This window comes from Carcharodon carcharias, chromosome 19 (assembly GCF_017639515.1).
Source record: "Carcharodon carcharias isolate sCarCar2 chromosome 19, sCarCar2.pri, whole genome shotgun sequence".
NCBI lineage: Eukaryota > Metazoa > Chordata > Chondrichthyes > Lamniformes > Lamnidae > Carcharodon > Carcharodon carcharias.
In genome coordinates this window covers 66,804,508-66,825,374 of record NC_054485.1, presented here as the reverse complement: position 1 = coordinate 66,825,374, position 20,867 = coordinate 66,804,508, and the positions used below count along the sequence as shown (strand labels likewise).

Genomic DNA, 20,867 nt, shown 5'->3' with positions numbered 1-20,867 from the left:
CTGCTGTCTCCAGGTGAGGGGGGAACAGCTTCCCTTAGTGGAGGAGTTGATGTATCTCAGAAGCTTGTTTGTGAGTGATGGCGGGGGCGGGGGGGGGAGAGTGAGATAAACCCGCGGATCGGTGTGGTGGCTTCAGTTCTATGGGCACTCTTCCGGTCAGTGGTGGTGAAGTGGGAGCTGAGTTTTCTGATGAAGCTCTCTGTTGATAAAGGTCCCCATGCTCACCAATAGTCAGGTGGGTAATGACCGAAAGGATAAGACTGCGGGGACAAGTGGTGGGAATAAAGTTTCTCTGCAGGGTTGCTGAGCGTACTGTCCAAGACAGGGTGAGGAGGTCGGCAATCTGGGAGAACCCTGGAACAGAGCTGCTGCTCCTCTGAATCGAGAAGGGCCAATTGAGGTGGTTCAGTAATCTGATAAGGATGCCCCCTGGTAGGCTTCCTCTGGAGCTATACCGGGCACGGCCCGCTGAGCAGAGACCTTAAGGCCAACCCAGGGCATGCTGAAGGGATTACATCTCTTGGATGGCCTAAGAATGCCTGGGAATCCTCGGAATCTGTGGCTAAGGACAGGGAAGTCAGGTTGGTGCTGCTCAGCTCACTGCCACTGTGACCCTCACCAGGAGAAGTGGTGTGAAAATGGATGGCTGGAGGAACCCCCACTCTGAGTAAACACATTTATTCTGAATTTCCTATTGGATGTGTTGATGAATATCTTGCATTGGTAACCTTTAGTTTTGTTCTTCCACATGAATGCAAACATATTTTCTGTATCCTAGCTATCAATATTATTCATCATTTTAAAGGACCCTATGAGGTAATTCCTTTGCCTTCTATTACCAAGTGAAAAGAGACACCAGTCTATTCACCTGGCAGGTAGAATCTTCCAGTTTGGTATCAGCCTTGTAAATATTTTTTGCTCCTTTCCCATTACTTCTATATTGTTTATATATTATGTAGACTAGGACTGTAGACAGTTCACCACGTGTGATCGCGTCATGTTTCTCCTCGTGTTTATCTTATTTTCTACCCTAAAGCTCCAGGATTGAACCCATGTTCTTTCATTTTGTCCTTATGGGCCAGCATCACTGCTGTTAATGATTAGTATATCTGCAATTTGTGCACTGGTGAAATCATTGATTTGACTCTCTGGGTGAATAGGGCTCAATTCTGAGACTAGTTGACCAAATAAAAGAGGGAGCAGCAGCAACTATCGCTTACCTCTTGCTACTGAATCCACCTTCAACGATTGATTCTTTCTTAGTTCAACTCCATAATCACAGCAAGTCTGGAAAACCAGGCGACAATCCAGCTCTTTGACACGGCTTGCCCTCTCCTCGCAGCTGTGTTGCATTAATAGTCTGGTGATGCCGTCCATGCAGCACTTTTGCATTCTGCGGTCCAAGTATTCGTTCACTGTAAAGAGGTAAGAAAGCAGAAACCACTAACTGCACCATCGGTTGCTCAGCACATTCCATTTTGGAACAAACGACATGACCTACAAACAGATTTGAGTCATTTAAGCCCGCAGATCTGCAGGTTAAGTGGTGAAGTACGGTAGAAAGCTTGTTGCATATCAGGGGATCTTGATCTCTTCATGTTATATCATCACCATAATACAACACAGAAGGTGGATATTCAATCCTCTCATTCTTTAGCCAAACTATCGACTTAGTCACAGTCCCTCACTCCTTCCCCATAGCTGTATGATGTCTTTCCACCACGAAGAATTGCTGAGAATATAAATGTTTTTTCTCTGCTGAATTTGAGCATGTTGGCTTACAGGCACTGCACCATGCCATAATTTGAGCACGCAAGCCTAGAGAAGGCAGAGCAGCTGCGTCAAGAACGGAGGTTTTGCACTGGTGCAGTACAGACCGGCCCAGGTAGGGTGAGAAAGGCATACAGTAGTGTCCCCAAAGTAACATCAAAATACGTGATCAGTAAGAGCTGGAGCCAGCTTACTAGCGGCCAAGAGTGACATAGATGCCTAGAGGTGTAGGGCAAGGGTAGAATGTTGGTACTTTGCCTCAATGCTTGCAAAAGAAGGGGGATTTAAAAGGTGTCAGTACAAGCAGAGGTGGTATATTTAATGGATGGGGTGAAAATTGAGAGGCAGAAGGCACAGGAAAAGCTGTGTAGTGTGGATAAATAGTCTGCATCCCAGGTTACTAAATGAAATCAACTCCAAGATAGCGAAAGTGCTTGCCAAAATTTTCCAATCTTCTCTGTAATTGGTGGCGGGGGAACGGGAGTCAGAGGATTGGAGAGTGGCAAATGTGTCACCTTTTTTTCTACAAATAATCTAAGGATAGTCTTGGAAACAGCAGGGCACCTAATTTAACATCAGTGGTGAGTATTATTTTGAATAAATGAAGGATAGCCAGCACAAACATCGAAATGGAGGTTGTGCTTGATTAATTTAATTTAACTTTTTGACCAAGTAACGGAGATTGATGATGGAGGAATTGCAATGAATGTTATCTATGTGGATTTTAATAATATGTTTGACAAAGTACTTCGCTAAACGCTGGTTAGCAAAATTGTTGCTTTTGGACTAGGATAGTCGATGTTACTCAGATAAGACAAAACTAAATGTCCCGAACACTGACCCTTGGGGAACACCATTGTTGACCAGCCTCCAGTCTGAATAGTAACAATTTACCACAACTCACCGTTTTTCTGTCCATAAGTGTTTTTTTTTCTCTTATCTGAGTGACATCGATTCTCTTACTCCAAAAGCCACAATTTTGTTAAACAGCCTTTAACGATATATTTTGTCAAAGGCTTTATTAAAATCCATATCGATAACATCTATTGCAATCCCTCCCTCATCATTCTCTGTTACCTCATCAAAAAATTAAATTAAATTAGTCAAGCATACACAAAATACGAATTAAAGAGATAAGGTGAGAGTGACTGTCCTTGATATCAAGACAGCATGTGGTATTGGGAGTGAAATATTAGCTTGGTTAGAGGACCAGCTAGCTATCAGAAACAGAGTTTGGGATAATCTGGTCTCTTTTAGGTTGACAGATTGTAACTAGTGGCGTTCCAAGGGATCAGTGCTAAAACCGCAAAAATTTATGCTCTATATTAATTACTTCAATGAAGGGATCAATTTAGTGTAGCCAAATTTACAGATGATACGAATATATGTTGGAAAGAAAGTTGTGAGATAATATAAAAGAGTCTGCAAAGGATATGGATAGGTTAAATTAGTGGGCAAAATCTTGGCAAATTTTGTGAAATATTCAGGTTGTACACTTTGGCTGGAAGAATGAAGAACAGCATATTATTGAAATGGAGGGAGACTGCAGAATGCTGCAGTGCTGAGGGACTTGGACGTCCTATTAAATGAATCACAAAAAGTTAGCATGCATGTACATCAAGCAACTAAGAAGGCAAACGGAATACTTGCGTTCATTGCAAGGGAGGTGAAGTTAAAAAAGTAGGAGATCTTACTACAAATGTACAAGGAATGTTGAGGCCACACCTCCTTACATTGAAGGCAGTTCAGAGAAGATTCCCTGGGCTATTAATGGGATGAACGTGCAGTCTTATGGGGAAAGGTTGAGCAGGTTGGGCCTATTCACATCGGAATTTAGAAGAAGGAAAGGTGATCTTATTGAAACATTAAGTTTCTGAGCGAGCTTGACATGGTACATGCTGAGGACATGTTTCCACTCATGCTGGAATATGGAACTCAGGGAAAATTTTCAAAATAATGTATTTAGATCAGAGTTGAGATGTAATATCTTCTTCAAGAAACATTAGTGTCTGGAATCCTCTCCCCAAGTGAACATTGGAGGTTGGGTCATTGAATATATTCAAGTCTGAGTTAGAAACTGTTGTGATTGGCAAGGGAGTTTGTAGTTATAGAATGGAAGACAAGAAAGTGGAGGCCACATCAAATCAGCCATGATATTCCAGAATGGAGGGGTATTTTTTTCCAGAATGAATGGCCTACTCCTGCTCTTATTTATTATGTTCTTATCTTCCTTGTATTTGGCCAAGAGTGGCGACAAGGAGCCCTTGCAAAGCTGACACAGATGGGAATTAGTGCAAAATCTCCCTATTGGGTGAAGCCATCCTTTGCACAAAAGAGGATAGTTATGGTCGTGGAGGCATCATGCAACTAACATTTTGTTCATGATATTATTGTGGTTTATTGAAAAGTAGGATTATGGGGGTAAGTATAGTTGAGTTTGCATATGATTTAATTACATTTGGAGTCAAGTAGACTGCAAGCTTGAAATCATCAGAAGAAGCTAGGTGTTTGATATGCTAATGAGTAAACATGGATGCTGGCTTAGCATGTAAGGTTTGGAGTGAATTTGCTTTTTTAGATAAGTGATGCGATTTGGATTTCAAAGGGATTTTAGTCTAGCCAGGTAAGCAAGGCTAAGGAATATTTTTTTTTCCTCAAAGGTACTGACAATATACATATTGGCAAAGTGAAAGTTTTTATATTATGAGGGGGGTACAGTTTCAAAGATATATGGATCAACAGAATTTATTTGTTAAAAAGAGAGAAACATATATAAAGGAGAATGAAATGCTATGCATCAGCAGGCCATGTAAGATCTAACAGGAAAGTGTGAAATAGCTTTAATGAATTCTCCAGCATTTATGGATACGTCTGCTATATAACGAAACTGATGTTGGGAAAAGGCATTTGGAATTCTACTGTCAAGTGTTAACTTGCTGCGTTTGTTTTGAATCTATTATCTATTTTGGGCCTTTGCCTTAAAGGAAGTATAAATTGGGGTCAGATTAATTAGGAATGTGAGGAGTTATTATAGTAGTAAGTAATTGTACTCTTACTTATGTGCTTAAAATCATTTATATTTTGTTGATAAATATTTTAATTTAATTTTTAAAATCTCTAAAGGATAGCGCAATCAAGTTTTCCTTGTAGATTTGGTCCAGCTGACACATGTTGCCTGCCATGTTCTTCAATGACCTTCCCTCTAGCATAAGGTCAGTTATGGAAATGGTCACTGATTATTGCATTATGTTCAGTGCCATTTTGTGATGCTGGAGTAGTCCATGTCCATATGGATCAACATCTGGACAACGTTCAGCCATCTGTTGAAAAGTGGCAAGTAACATTCGCTCCACACACATACCTGACAATGACCATCTCTAACTAGACTGAAATGGAACATCTCCCCTTGACATTCAATTGCATTGCCATCACTCAATCCCCTTCGAGCAACCTTCCGGGGTTACCTTTGATCAGAATTTGAACTGGAACAGCCATATAAATATTTTGGCTCGAGGAGCAGATCAGAGGTTGGGTATTGTGCAGTGAGTAACTCACCTCCTAAAGTCTGTGCCATCTGTAAGGCAGAAATGCGATTATGATGGAATACTCCGCCACCTGCCTGAATAAGTTCAGCTTCAACAAAACTCAAGGAGCTTGAAACAAACCAAGACAAAATAGCCTGCTTGATTGGCACCTGATCTATCTCCTTAAATATTCATTCCCTCCACCCTGTGGTAGCCGGGTGTACCATAAACAAGTTGCAATACAGCAAATTACAAAAGCTCCTTGTACGGCGCCTTCCAAAGCCACGGCCTCTACCACCTGGAATTGCAGCAGATGCATGGGAACACCAGCACCTCCAAGTTGTCCTAACCCACAGACCATCCTGACTTGGATCTACAGCGCTTTTTCTTCACTGTTGTATGGTCAAAATCCTGGAACTCTCTGCCTAACAGCACTGTGGTGTTCCAACGACACATGGGCTGTCGTGTTCAAGAATGTGGCTATCAGCACCTTCTAAAGGCCTGTTATTGATGGGATACAAATGCTGGCCGAGCCTATATACATTAATCAGTTGGACATTGGAATTCAAAGTAAAATCCAAAATGTTCCTATGACTTCATCTCTTCAGGATAGCAAACATTGAGGATGATATTAATTCACTGCAAAAGGAAATAGGCTAGAAAAATAGGCAGACAAGTGACAGGTGGAATTTGAAGATGGGACAGATGGATCTGTGGGCGCTTATGTAAGGATGTCTGAAGGTGACAAGCCGTATTGAGACCGTGTTAGCAGAGTGAATGGGATGTTAAGCTATAATATAGAGGTATTGAGCATAATAGCAGGGAATGTATGTTGAACATTAATACATTTCTTGTTGAGCCAACAAACTAGTGTACTATGTTGCAGCACCTTAGGCAGGATGTAAGGATTCCTGAGAGTGTGCCCAAGCAATTTAACAAAATGGTGCCCGGATGGAGAATATTAGCTACACGGTTAGGTTGGAAAAGCTGTGGTTATTATTCTTGGAACAAAGGAGATTGAGAGCAGTTTGGTAGATGTGTACAAGGCTTTGGCCAGAATCTTCTGTCTGGAGTTTAAGCTCAGTGGCAGTCTTGGAAGTTGGAGTGATTTCCCTGGGGTGGTGTGGGCGGCCGACCATGAGCAATCTTACACTTGTCAGGTCATTACATATCCATCCATAACATGATTGCGCACATACCTTCCAGCTGCTGATGGGCCCAGGAGATATCGTTCTTTGAATGTCAGATAACATAGAAAAGGAAAAACTATTCCCATTTAGTGATGGTGCAAGGACTAGGGGAACAACTGTTTAGGGTTTTAGGAGATATATCAGGGAAATGTCAAGAGGAATGTTTTGTTTCTTTTGTATGCAGTGAGTGGTATTGAACTGGACACCCCTGCAACTAGGGTCGTTGAAGCAGCGACAAGCAATGATTTCAGAAAGAAATTGATTAGCACTCAAAGAAAATTACCTTTCAGGTCATGGAAATAGAATAGGAGGGGGAAGAAACCGACTGGATTGCTCCATGGAGAGCTAGCATAGGCTCAGTGGTTGAATGGCACCGACCATGCCGTGAGTTAGTCAATACTCCGTCTCTCAATGACCAAGTGTTTACATGCACAAGTCCTTGAAAGTGCAGAACATGTTGAGAAGATCATTAAAAAAGCTTATGGCATACGTGGCTTTACTAACAGATGACTATTTCCTTGTTAACTGTTCCCAAATGCATTACCTCACAGTTCTTCCAATTCAACACCATTTGCCATTGCTACACCCACCTAACTAGTCCAATTATGTCATTTAGCAATATTTAGCTCTCTTTTCCATTATCAACACAGGAGCCATTTCGTGGATTGTCTGGAAATTTCATAATCATACCCGCCACATTCCAGTTCAATCACTAATATATACCACAACAGGCAAAGTTCCTAGTATTGAGCCCTCCAGAATCACAGTGTAAACAGCTTGCCATTCATGAAAACTCTGATCCACCATTTGCTTCCGGCCTCTGAGTCAATTTTGGAGCCAACTCATCACTTTGTATTGAATCCAATGGCTTTTTATTTTTGTAGTTAGTCTGTCGTGTGGAACTGTATCAAAACTCTTTCCAAAATCATGATAGACTACATCAAGTATGCAATTCTCATTGGCACTCCTTGTACCTACTCAAAAATTTCAGATATGATGGTGAGATATGACTTTCTCTTAACATCTGTGTCTATCTAAATTAACATTTATCCTGTCCCTCAGAACTGGTTCCAATTGTTTTGCTAACAGAGTTTAGGCTGACTGGCCTGTACTTACAATATTGTCACTCCTTTAATGCAGATCAATATCAGAGCATTTGCTAGTACTGATTGGAAGTTCAGTGGGAGCTGAAGACTGGTGTGGGGTTCTTGGGATGGGGATGGTGGGTAGAGGGAAATGAGATGAAGATGGACCTTGCATTACAAGAGTCTACTTGGAAATATTGTGGAGTCGTGAGGAGCAATGTGTTGATTTCCTGGATCCATATCAACTTCCAAAAGATTAGATCTGGAAAAGCCTGGAAAATCTGAGCCCAGTGACCGAGGCTTGGTGGACAGACAGGCATTGATAAGGAGAGCACCAATGCATTCTGAGGTGGGAAAATGTTCCAGTCAACATATCAGAGATTCAGCAGAATGTGACCAAGGTTCCAAGATTGTGGGAATCGATTATACAAGCTAAGCATTTTATTCCCTCGAATACAGGAGGTATTTTGTTTGATGATTCAGGATCATCAAAGGTTTGCTAAGGTAATTTGTGGAACCCTTTGTTACTGGTGGGAGAGCCAAAGACAAGGGGATGAAATATTAAATCGGCATCAGGAGCTCGAGTGAAATTAATGATTTCTTCATAATAAGGATGGTAGAAGTGTGGAACTTAATTTCACCAAAGGCTGTAGTTGGTCATTCAATTACTAACTTTAAAACTATGATCCATAGTTTCTTTTTCCAACAGGGTACAGAAGGATATGAATCCAAGGCAGATGGATAACATAAGGATGCTGATAAAGCACGATCTGATTGAATGGAGGAATAGGCTCGAGGGAATGAATGACCTCTCTTTCTTCCTATGTCACACGATGGAAGCTATCAATTGGGTTAGAAATTTGCCCTGCACAGTCTGACATTGTCTCCTGTGATCAGACTCAACAGAGCTGGAAATTTTGTGGATGTGTAACAGACCAAAAGAATTGATTTTGCGTTTCACAATTCCAGAAAAAAAAACTCTTACTGCCCATGAACAAATGCCCATGCTAGGTTATTAATACTTCAAAAGCAAAAACACTGCATATTCTGGAGATCTGAACTAAAAACAAAACAAGCAGGGGCCAAAAAAATAGCGAGTTTGCCGGAATCTGTGGGGATAGAAATTGCTCAACATTTAAGGTCGGTGACCGTTCATCAGAAATATTCAACAGTAGCGCAATGAAATGCCCTCAGCCGAAAACATTGACAATTTTTCTTATCATTACCAATTGAACCTCTGACCTATCTAAGCAAAAGATTGAGCTCATCATACAGAAGGCCTTGAATCCTTGCCAATTCACTTTAACACAACAGTTTTACGGTAGTATGTCAGAATTAGTTTCCAAAATACGCTAAGGACCTTGAGCAGGAACCAAAGGAAGAGTTCAGTAGGTCTGGCAGCATCTGTGGAGAGAGAAACAGTGAGTTAACATTTCGAGTCCGTATGTCCCTTCTTCAGTCATCATACAGACTCAAAAGGTTAACTCTGTTTCTCTCTCCATAGATGCTGCCAGACCTGAGTTTTTCCAGCATTTTCTGTTTTTGTTTTAGATTTCCAGCATCTGCAGTATTTTGCTTTTACTGAAGGAAGAGCATTTGGAAACATAATTCATAACCTTCATGATAGAGTGTGATTTAGAAGAGGATTTAAAGCAATAAGAACTGCAGTCTTTCAATGCTTTCAATGTTATATTATATAGAACGTACAGCATAGAAACAGGTTGAAGGATGCAGACACAGCACAATCACAAACACAGGTCATTCAACACAGCCATGCTGGGATTTATGCACAAGAGTATCATCCCATATTCATCTCACCCGATCAATACATGCTGTTATTCCATCCTCCTTCATATATTTACCTAGTATCCGTTAAATACCTCTACACCATTCAACTCAACTATTCCTCACTATAGTGAGTTCCACAATCTGGCACTCTGAAGGAAGAATTTTCTCCTGACATCTCAGTTGTATTTAATAGTGACTTTTTATGTAGATGATCCTTAGCTCTGTTCTCCACCTACAAATTCTTTGTTATGCCTGCTGTATTAAATACCTCCTCAATTTTATAGCCATCTGTTAGGCCACTCTGGCAGATTTCTCTTTTCTAGAGAAAAGGGTTCCAGCCTGTTTAATAGTTCCTCATCAGCTCTGGTATCATCCTAAGGATTTCATTTTCAATTTCTCCAGTACCTTTATATCATTTTGTCACATGGAGAGTAGACTGACATAGTGTGTGTGACTATCAAACTTAGTTGTATCAATGGAAATAAGTTGTTATTTGCACCTCATTTTAAGACAGTTTGATTAATACACAGAAATGGAGAATGCAGTTCATGCATGTTCTTTCGTACTCACTTTTTCCAGTATATTGGCGCTGCAGGTTTAATGCTCTCCTCTTTCTTCTGATTTCATTTTTGCATGAATATTCTGCAAATTAATCCAAAGCAAATTCCAAATCAAAGCTATTCCAAAATAGAAATGTTGTTTTCTTTTTCTGGGACCATTGGCTTGAGAACATGCTGCTCTAAGAAATCAGACAGCAGGTAATTCGCAATGAGGCAGGATTAATTAATCCATGACTTCTCAGTAAAGGCACACTTAGGTAGAAGTGATAATAACATGATCTAATTTCGCATTCAGTTTGAGGAAAGAAGAGTGAGTTTAATGTTCTAAATTTAGTAAGACAATTATGAGGGTATGATGACAGAGTTGGCTAAGGTGAAGTGGGAAACCAGGTTAATAGAAAGGTCAGTAGACATGCTGTGGTAGACATTTGAGGAGATTTTCAAAACACTTAGCAAAGATGCATGCCTGTGAGAATGAAATATTCTAGGAGAAAGATGGACCAGTCGTGGCCAACCAAGGAATTTAAAGATATTATGAAATTGAAAGTAATGGTGTACAATTCTGCGAAGATGAAAAGGTCAAGATTATACGGAATGTAAAAAAATAACAATTTTGAACAAAGTATTAATTGAAATACGAAGAATAATAATTAGACTATGAGAGAAAGCTAGCTATAGATAAATAAACATATAATAAGAATTTCCACAGATATAAAAGGAAAAGAGCACTAGTAGAAGTGATGGTCCTCTGGAGAGAGATTCGGGGAATTAATAATAGAAGATAAGAGTGTCTGATGAACTTCACAGGTACTTTGCAAATATCTTCACTGTAGGAGATGCACATAGCATTCCAGAAATAATTGTAAATCAAGGGCTTTCATAGAAACTTACAAAATTCTAACAGGAATAGACAGGGTAGATGCAGGAAGGATGTTACCGATGGTGGGGAAGTCCAGAACCAGGGATCAAAGTCTGAGGATATAGGGTAGACTATTTAGGACTGAGATGAGGAGAAATCTCTTCACCCAGGGAGTGGTGAGTCTGTGGAATTCGTTACAACAAAGTAGCTGAGACCAAAACATTGCATGTTTTCAAGAAGGAGTTAGATATAGCTATTGGGCGAAAGGGATCAAAGGGTATGGGGAGAAAGCGGGAGCAGGCTACTGAGTTGGATGATCAGCCATGATCATAATGAATGGCGGAGCAGGCGTGAAGGGCTGAATGGCCTACTCCTGCTCCTAGTTTCTATGTTTGCATGTAAGAGGTGAAATTGAGGGAGGAGCTTAAAACAATTCCAATCACCAGGGAAAAGGGTAATGAGAAAATTATTAGAACTAAAAGTTGACAGGTTCCCAGGTCCTGATGGACTTCATCCTAGGTTCATTAAAACATGGCTTCTGAGATAGTAGAATCATTGGTTTTAATTTTCCAAAATTTCCTAGATTCTGGAACGGTACCAACATATTGAAAAATAACAAAAAGAAAGGAGGGAGAAAGAAAACAGGAAATTACAGGGCAGTTATCTTAACATCTGCAATGCCCAGAATTGCAGCTGGAAACTTGGAAAATCTCAGTGCAATCAGGCAGCACCAGCTGTGAAAGGGAAATCGTGTTTGGCTAATTTCCTAGAGTTCATTGAGGAAGTAACTCACAACGTGGATAATGGAACCTGGAAAAGTTGAGTACCTAAGTTTCCAGAAAGCATTTGACAAGGGGGCATTTGACATCAAAGGTTACTATGCAAACAAAAAAATTCATAGTGTAGGTGTTAACATTTTAGCAGGGATAAAGGATTGGTTAGCTAACAGGAAGTAGAGAGTTGGTATGAATTGGTCATTTTTGAGTTGGAAATATGTAACGAGAGTAGCATCACAGAGATCAGTGCTGGTGCCTCAGCTGTTTCCAACCTACATTAATGATTTGGATGAAGGGACCAAAATTTGCTGATGACACAACGATAAGTAGAAAAGTAAGTTTTGAAGATGACACAAGCAGTCTGCAAATGGCTATAAACAGGTTAAATGAGTGGACAAAAACCTGGCAAATGGAGTACAATATAGGAACACCTTAACCTCTCCACTTTGGCAGGAAGAATGGAAAAACAGCACATTATCTCAATTGAGACAGACTACAAAATTTTGAGGTACAGAGGGATCTGGTGTCCTGGTACAATAATTACAACAAGCTGGTATGCAGGTCTAGAAAGTATTTAGGAAGGGAAATTGAGAGTTGTTGTTTATTGCAAAGGAAATGGAAGATAAAGGCAGGGATATACAGTCATACAGTGCATTGTTGAGACCACATTTGGATAACAGCATATAAGCTTTGGTTTCCTTCTTCAGGAAAGGGCATAATTGCTCTAGAAACTGTTCAGAGAAGGTTCACTCGTTAGATTCCTTGGCTGAGGGAGTTATCTAATGAAGAAAGGTTGACGAGGTATGGCCTGTATCTATTTGGGATTAGAAGTAAGAGATCTGATCTTATTGGAATAAATGGGATCCTGAGGGAGCCTAACAGGGTGGATGCTGAAAGGATGTGTTTCCCAGTGAAAGACTAGAACTAGGGGACACAGTTAAAAATATGGTTCTTCAATTTAAGACGGAGGTGAGATTCTTTTTCCTCTCACAGCAAGCGGAGAGTCTGGGGAACAATCTTCTGCATCTATCTGCCTGTCTGTCTGTGCATCTGTCTGTCTATCTACTTATCTATCAATCTATGTATTGATATATCTATCTACCAATCTATGTATTGATGTATCTATCAATATATCACGTGTATAAATGGTGTTATATTTACCATGTCTAACTGACGCTATGCCCACATCAGAAATGAAACTCAGTCCAGCATCTTTGAAAACACCAACACTGTTAACTCCACCTCCATAGAAACATCCCAGATCATAAACATTCATTTGTTCAAATACCTATTTACAGAAAAAAAAAATCAAACTGCAAAACATGCTCAGCTGTTCAGAAAACAATTGTTTTTAGTTCTGCTGCAAAGTAAGTGTAATATGTCCCTGTGTTTCGGGGAAACAGTAAATTAATAATTTTCATTATTATAGCACCTTTCACATTCTCAGGCAAATTTGAAGCAAATACTTTTCAAGTGTTGAAATGCTGGAAATAAGGCAAACAGGTTTTTACCAAGAGGGTCTCTCAAACATTTGCATCATAAGTGCTCAAACAATATTTATTTCATTACAAATGTTGCTAGGTTGGATCAGTGATGAATGGTGAGTGTAAACCTGGTTTATTTTTTTTTCATTCATTCATGGGATATGGGCATTGCTGGGTCAACTAGCATTTATTGCCCATCCCTAACTGCCCTTGTTCAGAGTCTAGTTAAGCTGTGGGTCTAGAGCCACATGTGGGCCAGGTAAGGACAGCAGATTCCATTCCTCAAAGGACATTAGTGAATAGGTGACCAGAAATAATTTCATGATCAGACTTTTAATTCCAGGTTTTTATTAGATTCAAATTCCACCATCTGCCTGGCAGGATTTGAACCTGAGTCCCCAGAGATTTACTCCGGTCTCTGGAGTACAAGTCCAGATAATTTCACTATGCCACCACCTCCCCAGAGACTTTTGTGCTCAAAGCTCTAGACTAAACGAATTTAAATGACAAGGAACCAGAAGATCAGGCTTCTCCACTTTGCTCCCATGTTTACCTCTCTGTACATGGCCTGCAACAGTGTCCCAGTGGTGCTCAAGGCAAGCTCAGGGAGCAACACCTTATCTTTCCTCTCGGCACTCTGCAGCCTTCTGGACTCAATGTTGAGTTCAACAAACTTACATCATTGCCTCTGTCACCATCTTATTCTATGTGTTTTTTTTTCCTCTCTTTATTGCTTGGTTGGGTCAGTCTTGTCTTATCTTGTCTAATTTCTTTGTTTATCCCTTCATGTTGCATTCAAATGCTTTTGATCATTATGCATCAATTCACTTGGACACAACCTTTGTTTATTTACGATATACATTCCTTTTGCTTTACCATAATGATGCTAAATCTAACTATATTATTGTCACTATCTCCAATATGGTCCCCCACTGCTACCTCAAACTCATTTAAAACGCATCTGGATCAGCAGCTGAAATGCTGTAACCTACAAAGCGACAGACCAATTGTTGGAAAATGGGATTAAAATAATCGGCTAGACTTTTTTTTCTCTTATTTGGCTGGCACAGGGCTGAACAGCCTTTTTCTGCGTCATAACGTTTCTATGGTTCTATGATTCTTTAGCTGTTGCATCACAAAATCTTTACCACTAGTAGCCACTAGTTACACTGGTAGCCTCGAGAATACACCCAGTAATGCAATAACACCTCAAATGTTTCTTAGCTCCAACCAAATAGACTCAGTCCTTGATCCCTCTAGGGCATCCCCTCGCTCCAGTACTGCAACATTCTTAATAAGTACTGTAACTTATGCTCATTTTGTCCCTCCCCTATCTCTCCTGATAACCATGCATCCAGAAAGATTAATTACCCAGCCCTCTATTTTTTTCAGCTAGATTTCCATTATCGCCATATCTCCATGAGGTCATTTGTGCCTTTGGCTCACCGACTTTATTTACCACACTCCGTTCATTCACATACATGCACTTTAAACTCATTCAGATATTACTGCATTTGTTATTACTCCAATTCTGACTTATACTTACTATTTCCTACACTGGTGCTTTCTGCATTTGGCAATTACCTCTGAACATTAGTTTTCCTCCAAAGTATTTTCTCCTGATTCTCTCACTCTTGCCAAGATGCTTAAACACTCACATAGAGTAAATCGTCCCATAAGAATGTTGTTTCCAGTTTTGTTCAGATATATCCAGTTTGCCCTGTTAAGGTGTCATCTCGCCAGAACAGATCCCAATGTCCTAGGAATCTGAAGTCATCCCAAACGTACCACTTCTCCAGCCACGCATTCAGCTATGTAATTCTACTATTCCTCACTTGGTCATGGTACTGGGAGGCTGCTACCTTTGAGGTATGCTTGCTGCTTTTCTTCTTAACTCCCTCTGTAAAGGAAGGCCACTCTCTCTACTTATGCCGTTGATACCAAAATGGGGCATGACAACCGACACTTCAAAGCTTACCATCCACCCCTACAACCACCTCCACCCCAGCAGAGTGCTCCGCAGCCTCTTAATGACATATTTGACCTTGGTACCATGGAGGTAATACAGCTGCATTCAGGAAGGCCTGTCTGTTCCAGTAGTTACCAAACCCCCTTTCACTCGTGCTAGAATATTTGCACTTTAATTAGAAATTAACAGAGGAGATGTCCATAACCTAATGATAGGAAGCTCTACCTTCCTGGGTGTGAGCTTGTTCTTGTTGTTTAGAATGTACACAGCTGAATCAACAGCAACAAATGAGACATTTGCTGCATCGTTGGTGGAGAATTGCAGATCAAACGTGTCACCCGGTCCATGGGATTTATTTACGTCCTTTATTTCAATCTGTAAAAGTTAATTAGAAGACGGTTGTCGAGTTAATCAATTACCAGAAAGACATACACTGCAGGAATTACAAACAGATTAAAAATTACCCAGTTTAGTAAAATAACTTTAAAAATGCATACAGTGTGAATACTTTTGATCATTTTGCATTTTGTGATCTGTTAACTGAAAGGGTTTAGAGGCACTAGAGAAGGCGCAAAAATGATTCACAAGGGATGATGCCAGATATGAGGGGTAATATTTGCCAAGAAAGAGGGAGCACTTTTGGGCTATTTCCTCTAGAATAGTGAAGTTGTTCAGATGACCTGACAAATGTATTTATGTTCGTGAAAAGGTTTTATGTGGCTGATGAAGAGAATATGCATCCATTTGTGAACAAAAACAAAAACAGGTCCATAAATATTAGTTAGTCGCAAATCAATCATATGCCAAACTATTTTGTTGGCTGGGCCAGCATTTATTGCCCATCCCTAGTTGCCCTTGAGAATGTGGTGGCAAGCTGCCTCCTTGAACCACTGCAATCCATCTGGTGTAAGTATACCCACAGTGCTGTTAGGGAGGGGGTTCCAGAAGAGATTTGCTGACACAGTTGGTGAAACTAGTTTTGATTTCCCAGCCATTGGCAGAGCTGAGCACGAAGGTGCCCAAAACTGGGAATATGAGCGGGTAAAAGGGCAAGGCACAGAGCATTTAACTGGCACATTTAAAGGCACAGAGCTCGATAACTCATAGGTTAAATTAAGCAATTCCCAGTACCAAGTCCATGGCGCATAATATCTACACGGCCCCGGGATGGGGTAAAATCATCCTCTGTGCCTTGCCCTTTTACCTGCTCATATTGAAAAAAACAAAAAAACTGCGGATGCTGGAAATCCAAAACAAAAACAGAATTACCTGGAAAAACTCAGCAGGTCTGGCAGCATCGGCGGAGAAGAAAAGAGTTGACGCTGCTTGTTTGTCGCTACAACCACACCAACCCCCTCCACCTCTCTGTCTCTCTATCTCTCCGCCCCCCACACACACACCTTAAACCAGCTTATATTTCAGCTCTTTCCTGGACTCGAACTCAAGTTCTGTCGAAGGGTCATGAGGACTCGAAACGTCAACTCTTTTCTTCTCCGCCGATGCTGCCAGACCTGCTGAGTTTTTCCAGGTAATTCTGTTTTTGTTTTTGACCTGCTCATATTCCCTGTTTTGGCACAGTCGTGCTCAGCTCTGCCAGTGACTCAGAAATAAAAACGGGTTTCATTAATTGTGTCAACAAACCTCCTCACTCGAAAGTAGGAAAGCGATTAGCGACCATTTCGCAAGGTTCCAATTGTTCTTGGGATAATTGTCACTGAAACAAAACAGCAGCAGCAGCAAAGTGCTGCAGGTGCTGGAAATCTGAGGTAAATACCGAAACTACTGGGAATACTCAGCGTGTCGGCTGTTAAACCTATTACTTCCGAAACACTGTAAAGTGACGAGGATAAGATGATGTGCTGTTCCTTGAGCTTGTACTGAGCTACAGCGGAACAGTGGAGGAGGCAAGGAATGGGTCAGAGTCAGAGTGGGAGTAGACTGGAGAAATAAAATGGAACTGCCCGATCAACAAAAATAACATTTTCTCCCAAAAAAACCAAATGAGAAATCATTAGTGTCCACTCACCCGCCCATCGCACTGATCCTCCACATCAATCCAAACCGAATTTGCCACAATTTCCTTTCCTCCTCCTGCTTCGATGTAATAGTAGGCAAGAAGGCGAAACGTAGGAACCATGTCAAGGCTCACTTGAAGTCGGAGTTTTGTTGGATCTGCCTTCCGAATCTGACCGGAGCCGATCACCTTGCCTTTGCTCATGAGCTATGGAGAGAACAGACGTGACTGAGTGAGCAGTGTTAACACAAAGCAGACATTAGAATCAGCTACCATTGCACACTCTGTCCTATATTCCGCTCCACTGAAGCAAAATAACAACGTGGCACAGTGCAACAGTATCAAGCTCCAAGGAATCCGAATATTGAAGGTAACACATGGGAAGTGGTTAGGATACTTTATCAGGGAATAATGAACTGAAGGTTTCAGCTGTCATGCCCTGTGTTCATTGTCTACAAATGTGAAAAACAAATCAATGTTTATAGCGTAGCAATGGACAAACTGCCAAGAGAGAGCGGGCATTGTCAGTGCGGGCTGAGTTAGTAGTTGGCAATCATGTGGCTCGAGAGAAGGATACAACGTGCCTTGGCTGCAGGAGGTGTTGGGAATCGCCATGTTGTTCACTTGCACAGTGGAGGCGTCAGGAACAGTGCCATGTTTTGGAACCTCGCTGTTTGGTTGTGCGAGAGGCTTGTTTATTGAGAAGTCAATTTCTCCAACAGTGGAACATGGGCTGGCACTGTCATATGTCAAGCAGGTTTTCCCAGGCTAATTACTAGCAAGGCATCAGCCAAGAAAAATGCAAGCCCTTTTCTGAAATGGGGAAAAAATGTACGTGCATTTACATAGCACCTTCCATGAATCAGGATGCCCCAATGCGCTTTACGATCAAGGAAGTGCTTCGGCAGTGAAAGGCCGTAATTTGGGAAATACAGCAACCAATTCACACACAGTGAACTCACACAAAGAGCAATGTGATGACATGATAATTGGCTCAGTGATGGATAACTATTGGCCCAGATTACTGAGGAAATCTCCTCTGTTCTTTTGTCGAAAGATAATGTGGCATGTAACAACTGAGTGACCATCTGCCGGTTTTCAGCTTTTTGGTGACCAGGTGTACACCAGGAAAAAAAAAGTTGACTTTTTTTGTGGCGGTGGCGTAATATTCGCTGGGATCTCGCCCAATGCCACCCCTTCCCTTGTCCCATGCAGGTTATGATGATGCTGGCTGTAGGAGGGGACAGCAAGGGAAGAGAATAGTCAGGCTCAGAACCGCCATAGGTAAAATATCCACTCCTTGAATTCAGGTAAAACACAAGGGCTGGTGCCTAACATTGCACATTCTTGGGAAAAGGACGTTTGCATTCAGATTCATCAATTCAATAAAAATATTTGATGGTTGATTCACAAAGTTCAATAGAATAGAAGCATGTTAGACATGGTGCAATGGCTGGCACATTCGCTCTCGCCTCAAGAGGTTCTAGGTTCAGGCTCCGCTCCACAGACGTGAGTACATATTCCAGGCTGACAATACTTGTGCAGTGCTGAAGGAGGCCAGCACTGCTGGAGGTGCTACATTTGGATGGGACATTAAACTGAGGTGACTTCCCTCTTAAGTGGCTTTAAATCATTAAGCAGTGGGACTATCTCCAGTGTTCTGTACAATATTAATACTTCAGTCACCATCATGCTGTGGGATGTACAGGAGACAATGGAAAACATCTTCATGAATTTCAACACACAACCACCCACCGACCCCCCCCCCACACCACCTCCCCTCCCCCTGTCACAATGTAAATGTGTCTAAAATCCTTTGGAGTGACGATTGGTATCTGATGGCCGAGTCATTTGTATCATTTCAACTTGGCAAGTAAGAATCTTACCTTTGGTTAATTTTACTTACGATGTAGTAATAATAATCAATGTTTCCACTGTTCGCTTCTGTGATAGCTCGGAATTCAACATATATATCCTGACCCGCCTGCGGGACTGTGTGTGGAGCCCGGATATGAAGGTAGCTCTTGCTGGGAGATTGATAGACTTGAGCCGTCACCATTCCTTCACTGAATTCTTTAACAAGTTTCCCATCTCCAGCTGTCACCTAAACCAATAACACAACGAGCCATTATAAGTTTGCAAAAAGGAGGCCCCAGTTGACCATATCCCCCCAAGTAAGGCATATTTGCCCTGAGCAGCTGAGCAGTTAATAATCTTATTCCCTGCTTGGTTGTTGGTTAATGAATTGATCGCTAAGTATTGGTAGTGTAGATGGACGAGTTCCGCCTTATGAGATATGATTCCATTTGACGGCAGAGAAAACACCATTTATCGACACAAACTTGTCACTCAGCCAATTTTCCATCTACGCCATACTAACATATGAACATACAAATTAAAACCATGAGTCGGCCACTCGGCCCCACTGCCATTCAATGAGATCATGGCTGATCTGATTGTACCTCAACTCTGCATTCCCGCCTATCCCCGATAACATTTCTCCCTCTTTTACTTATCATTAATATATCTATTTCTGCCTTTAAAGTATTGAAAGGCTCTGTTTCCACTGCCTTTTGAAAAAGAGATTTCCAAAGTGTCACAACTAAATGAGAGAAGAAAAGATCTCCTCATCTCTGTTAAAAAATAAGAGGTCGCTCATTTAAGACAGTAACATCTAGTTCTAGGTTCTCCCACAAGAGGAAACACCCTTCCCACATCCAGCCTGTCAATTCTTCTCATGGTTTTAATATATTTCAATCAAGTAGCCTTTTACTCTTCTAAGCTCCAGTGGATGCAAGCCTAGTCAGTCCGTAATGTTCCTATTATTCCACAAATTATAACATTACTCACAAGTCTGTGCTGCATCACTTTATCAAATGTCTTTTGGGGGACCATATACACCACTTCAACATCATTACCCTCATCAACCCTCCTGTTACCTGATCAAAAACTTCCAGCAAGTTAGTCCAACACTATTTTCCCTGAACAAATCAATGCTGGTTTTACTTAAAATAAAACATTCCACCAAGTGACTATTAATTTTGTCCCAAATTATGGTTTCTAGGAGATTCCCCACAACTGATGTTAAGCTGACTTGTCTAACTTTGCTGAGAATGTCTTTACACAGTTGTTTGCACATTTACAATCCTCCTGTCCTCTGGCACCATTCCTGCATCTAAGTCTGGAACACTGTGGCCAGCAGCTCCTAACTTTCATATTCACTTTATTCAGTATTCTTGGACGTGTCTCATCTGGCCCTGGTGCCACATCAATTTTAAGTGCATACAGCCTCTCCAATGCCTCGTCATTATCATTTTTAGTGACTTCCAGTGTCAGAATTCATTCCTCTTTCACCATGAAGTGTGCTGAAACTTCCTTATTGGTGAAGGCAGATGTGACCTATTCATCCATACCTTAGTTATGTCCTCTACCTCTATGCATAAATCTCCTTTTTTGGTCTCCAATCAGCCCCAGTGATCCTTTTACCACCTATTTACTATTTATATGCATGTAGAAGACTTGTTCATTCTCTAGAATCTTAGATGTTAGTTTATTTTCTTGCCTTCTCTTTGCTTTACTTATTTGCTTCTCACATCCCTCTATATTCAGCCTGGTTCTCATTGTGCTATTGACCTGACATCTGTCATATGCACACATTTTATTCTTCATCTTAATCGCTATCTCCTTCATCATCCAGTGAGTTCTGGATTTGTTTGCCCTAACTTTCCCCTTCAACAGGATAGTGTTCACAACGGGACAGCCCAGTGTTCAATTACCATGTTACCCACCAACAGTTGATTCCAGTATATCTTGCCCATTCTTACCCCATTGAAGTTTTCTTTCCCCAT

At 41.1% G+C, this 20,867-nt stretch overlaps 1 protein-coding gene across 1 annotated transcript in view; it reads right to left on the bottom strand.

Moving 5' to 3' along the window:
* LOC121291210 (complement C4-like) overlaps window positions 1–20,867 on the bottom strand; it is a 209,586-nt gene that overhangs the window by 116,626 nt on the left and 72,093 nt on the right. The window contains exons 12-17 of the mRNA XM_041212296.1: window positions 18,926–19,123; window positions 17,032–17,226; window positions 15,231–15,380; window positions 12,714–12,840; window positions 9,928–9,999; window positions 1,221–1,415 (exon numbers count right to left, since the gene is read on the bottom strand). Of these exons, the coding sequence (XP_041068230.1) occupies window positions 1,221–1,415; window positions 9,928–9,999; window positions 12,714–12,840; window positions 15,231–15,380; window positions 17,032–17,226; window positions 18,926–19,123 (937 nt within the window). The remainder of the gene's footprint in view (window positions 1–1,220; window positions 1,416–9,927; window positions 10,000–12,713; window positions 12,841–15,230; window positions 15,381–17,031; window positions 17,227–18,925; window positions 19,124–20,867) is intronic.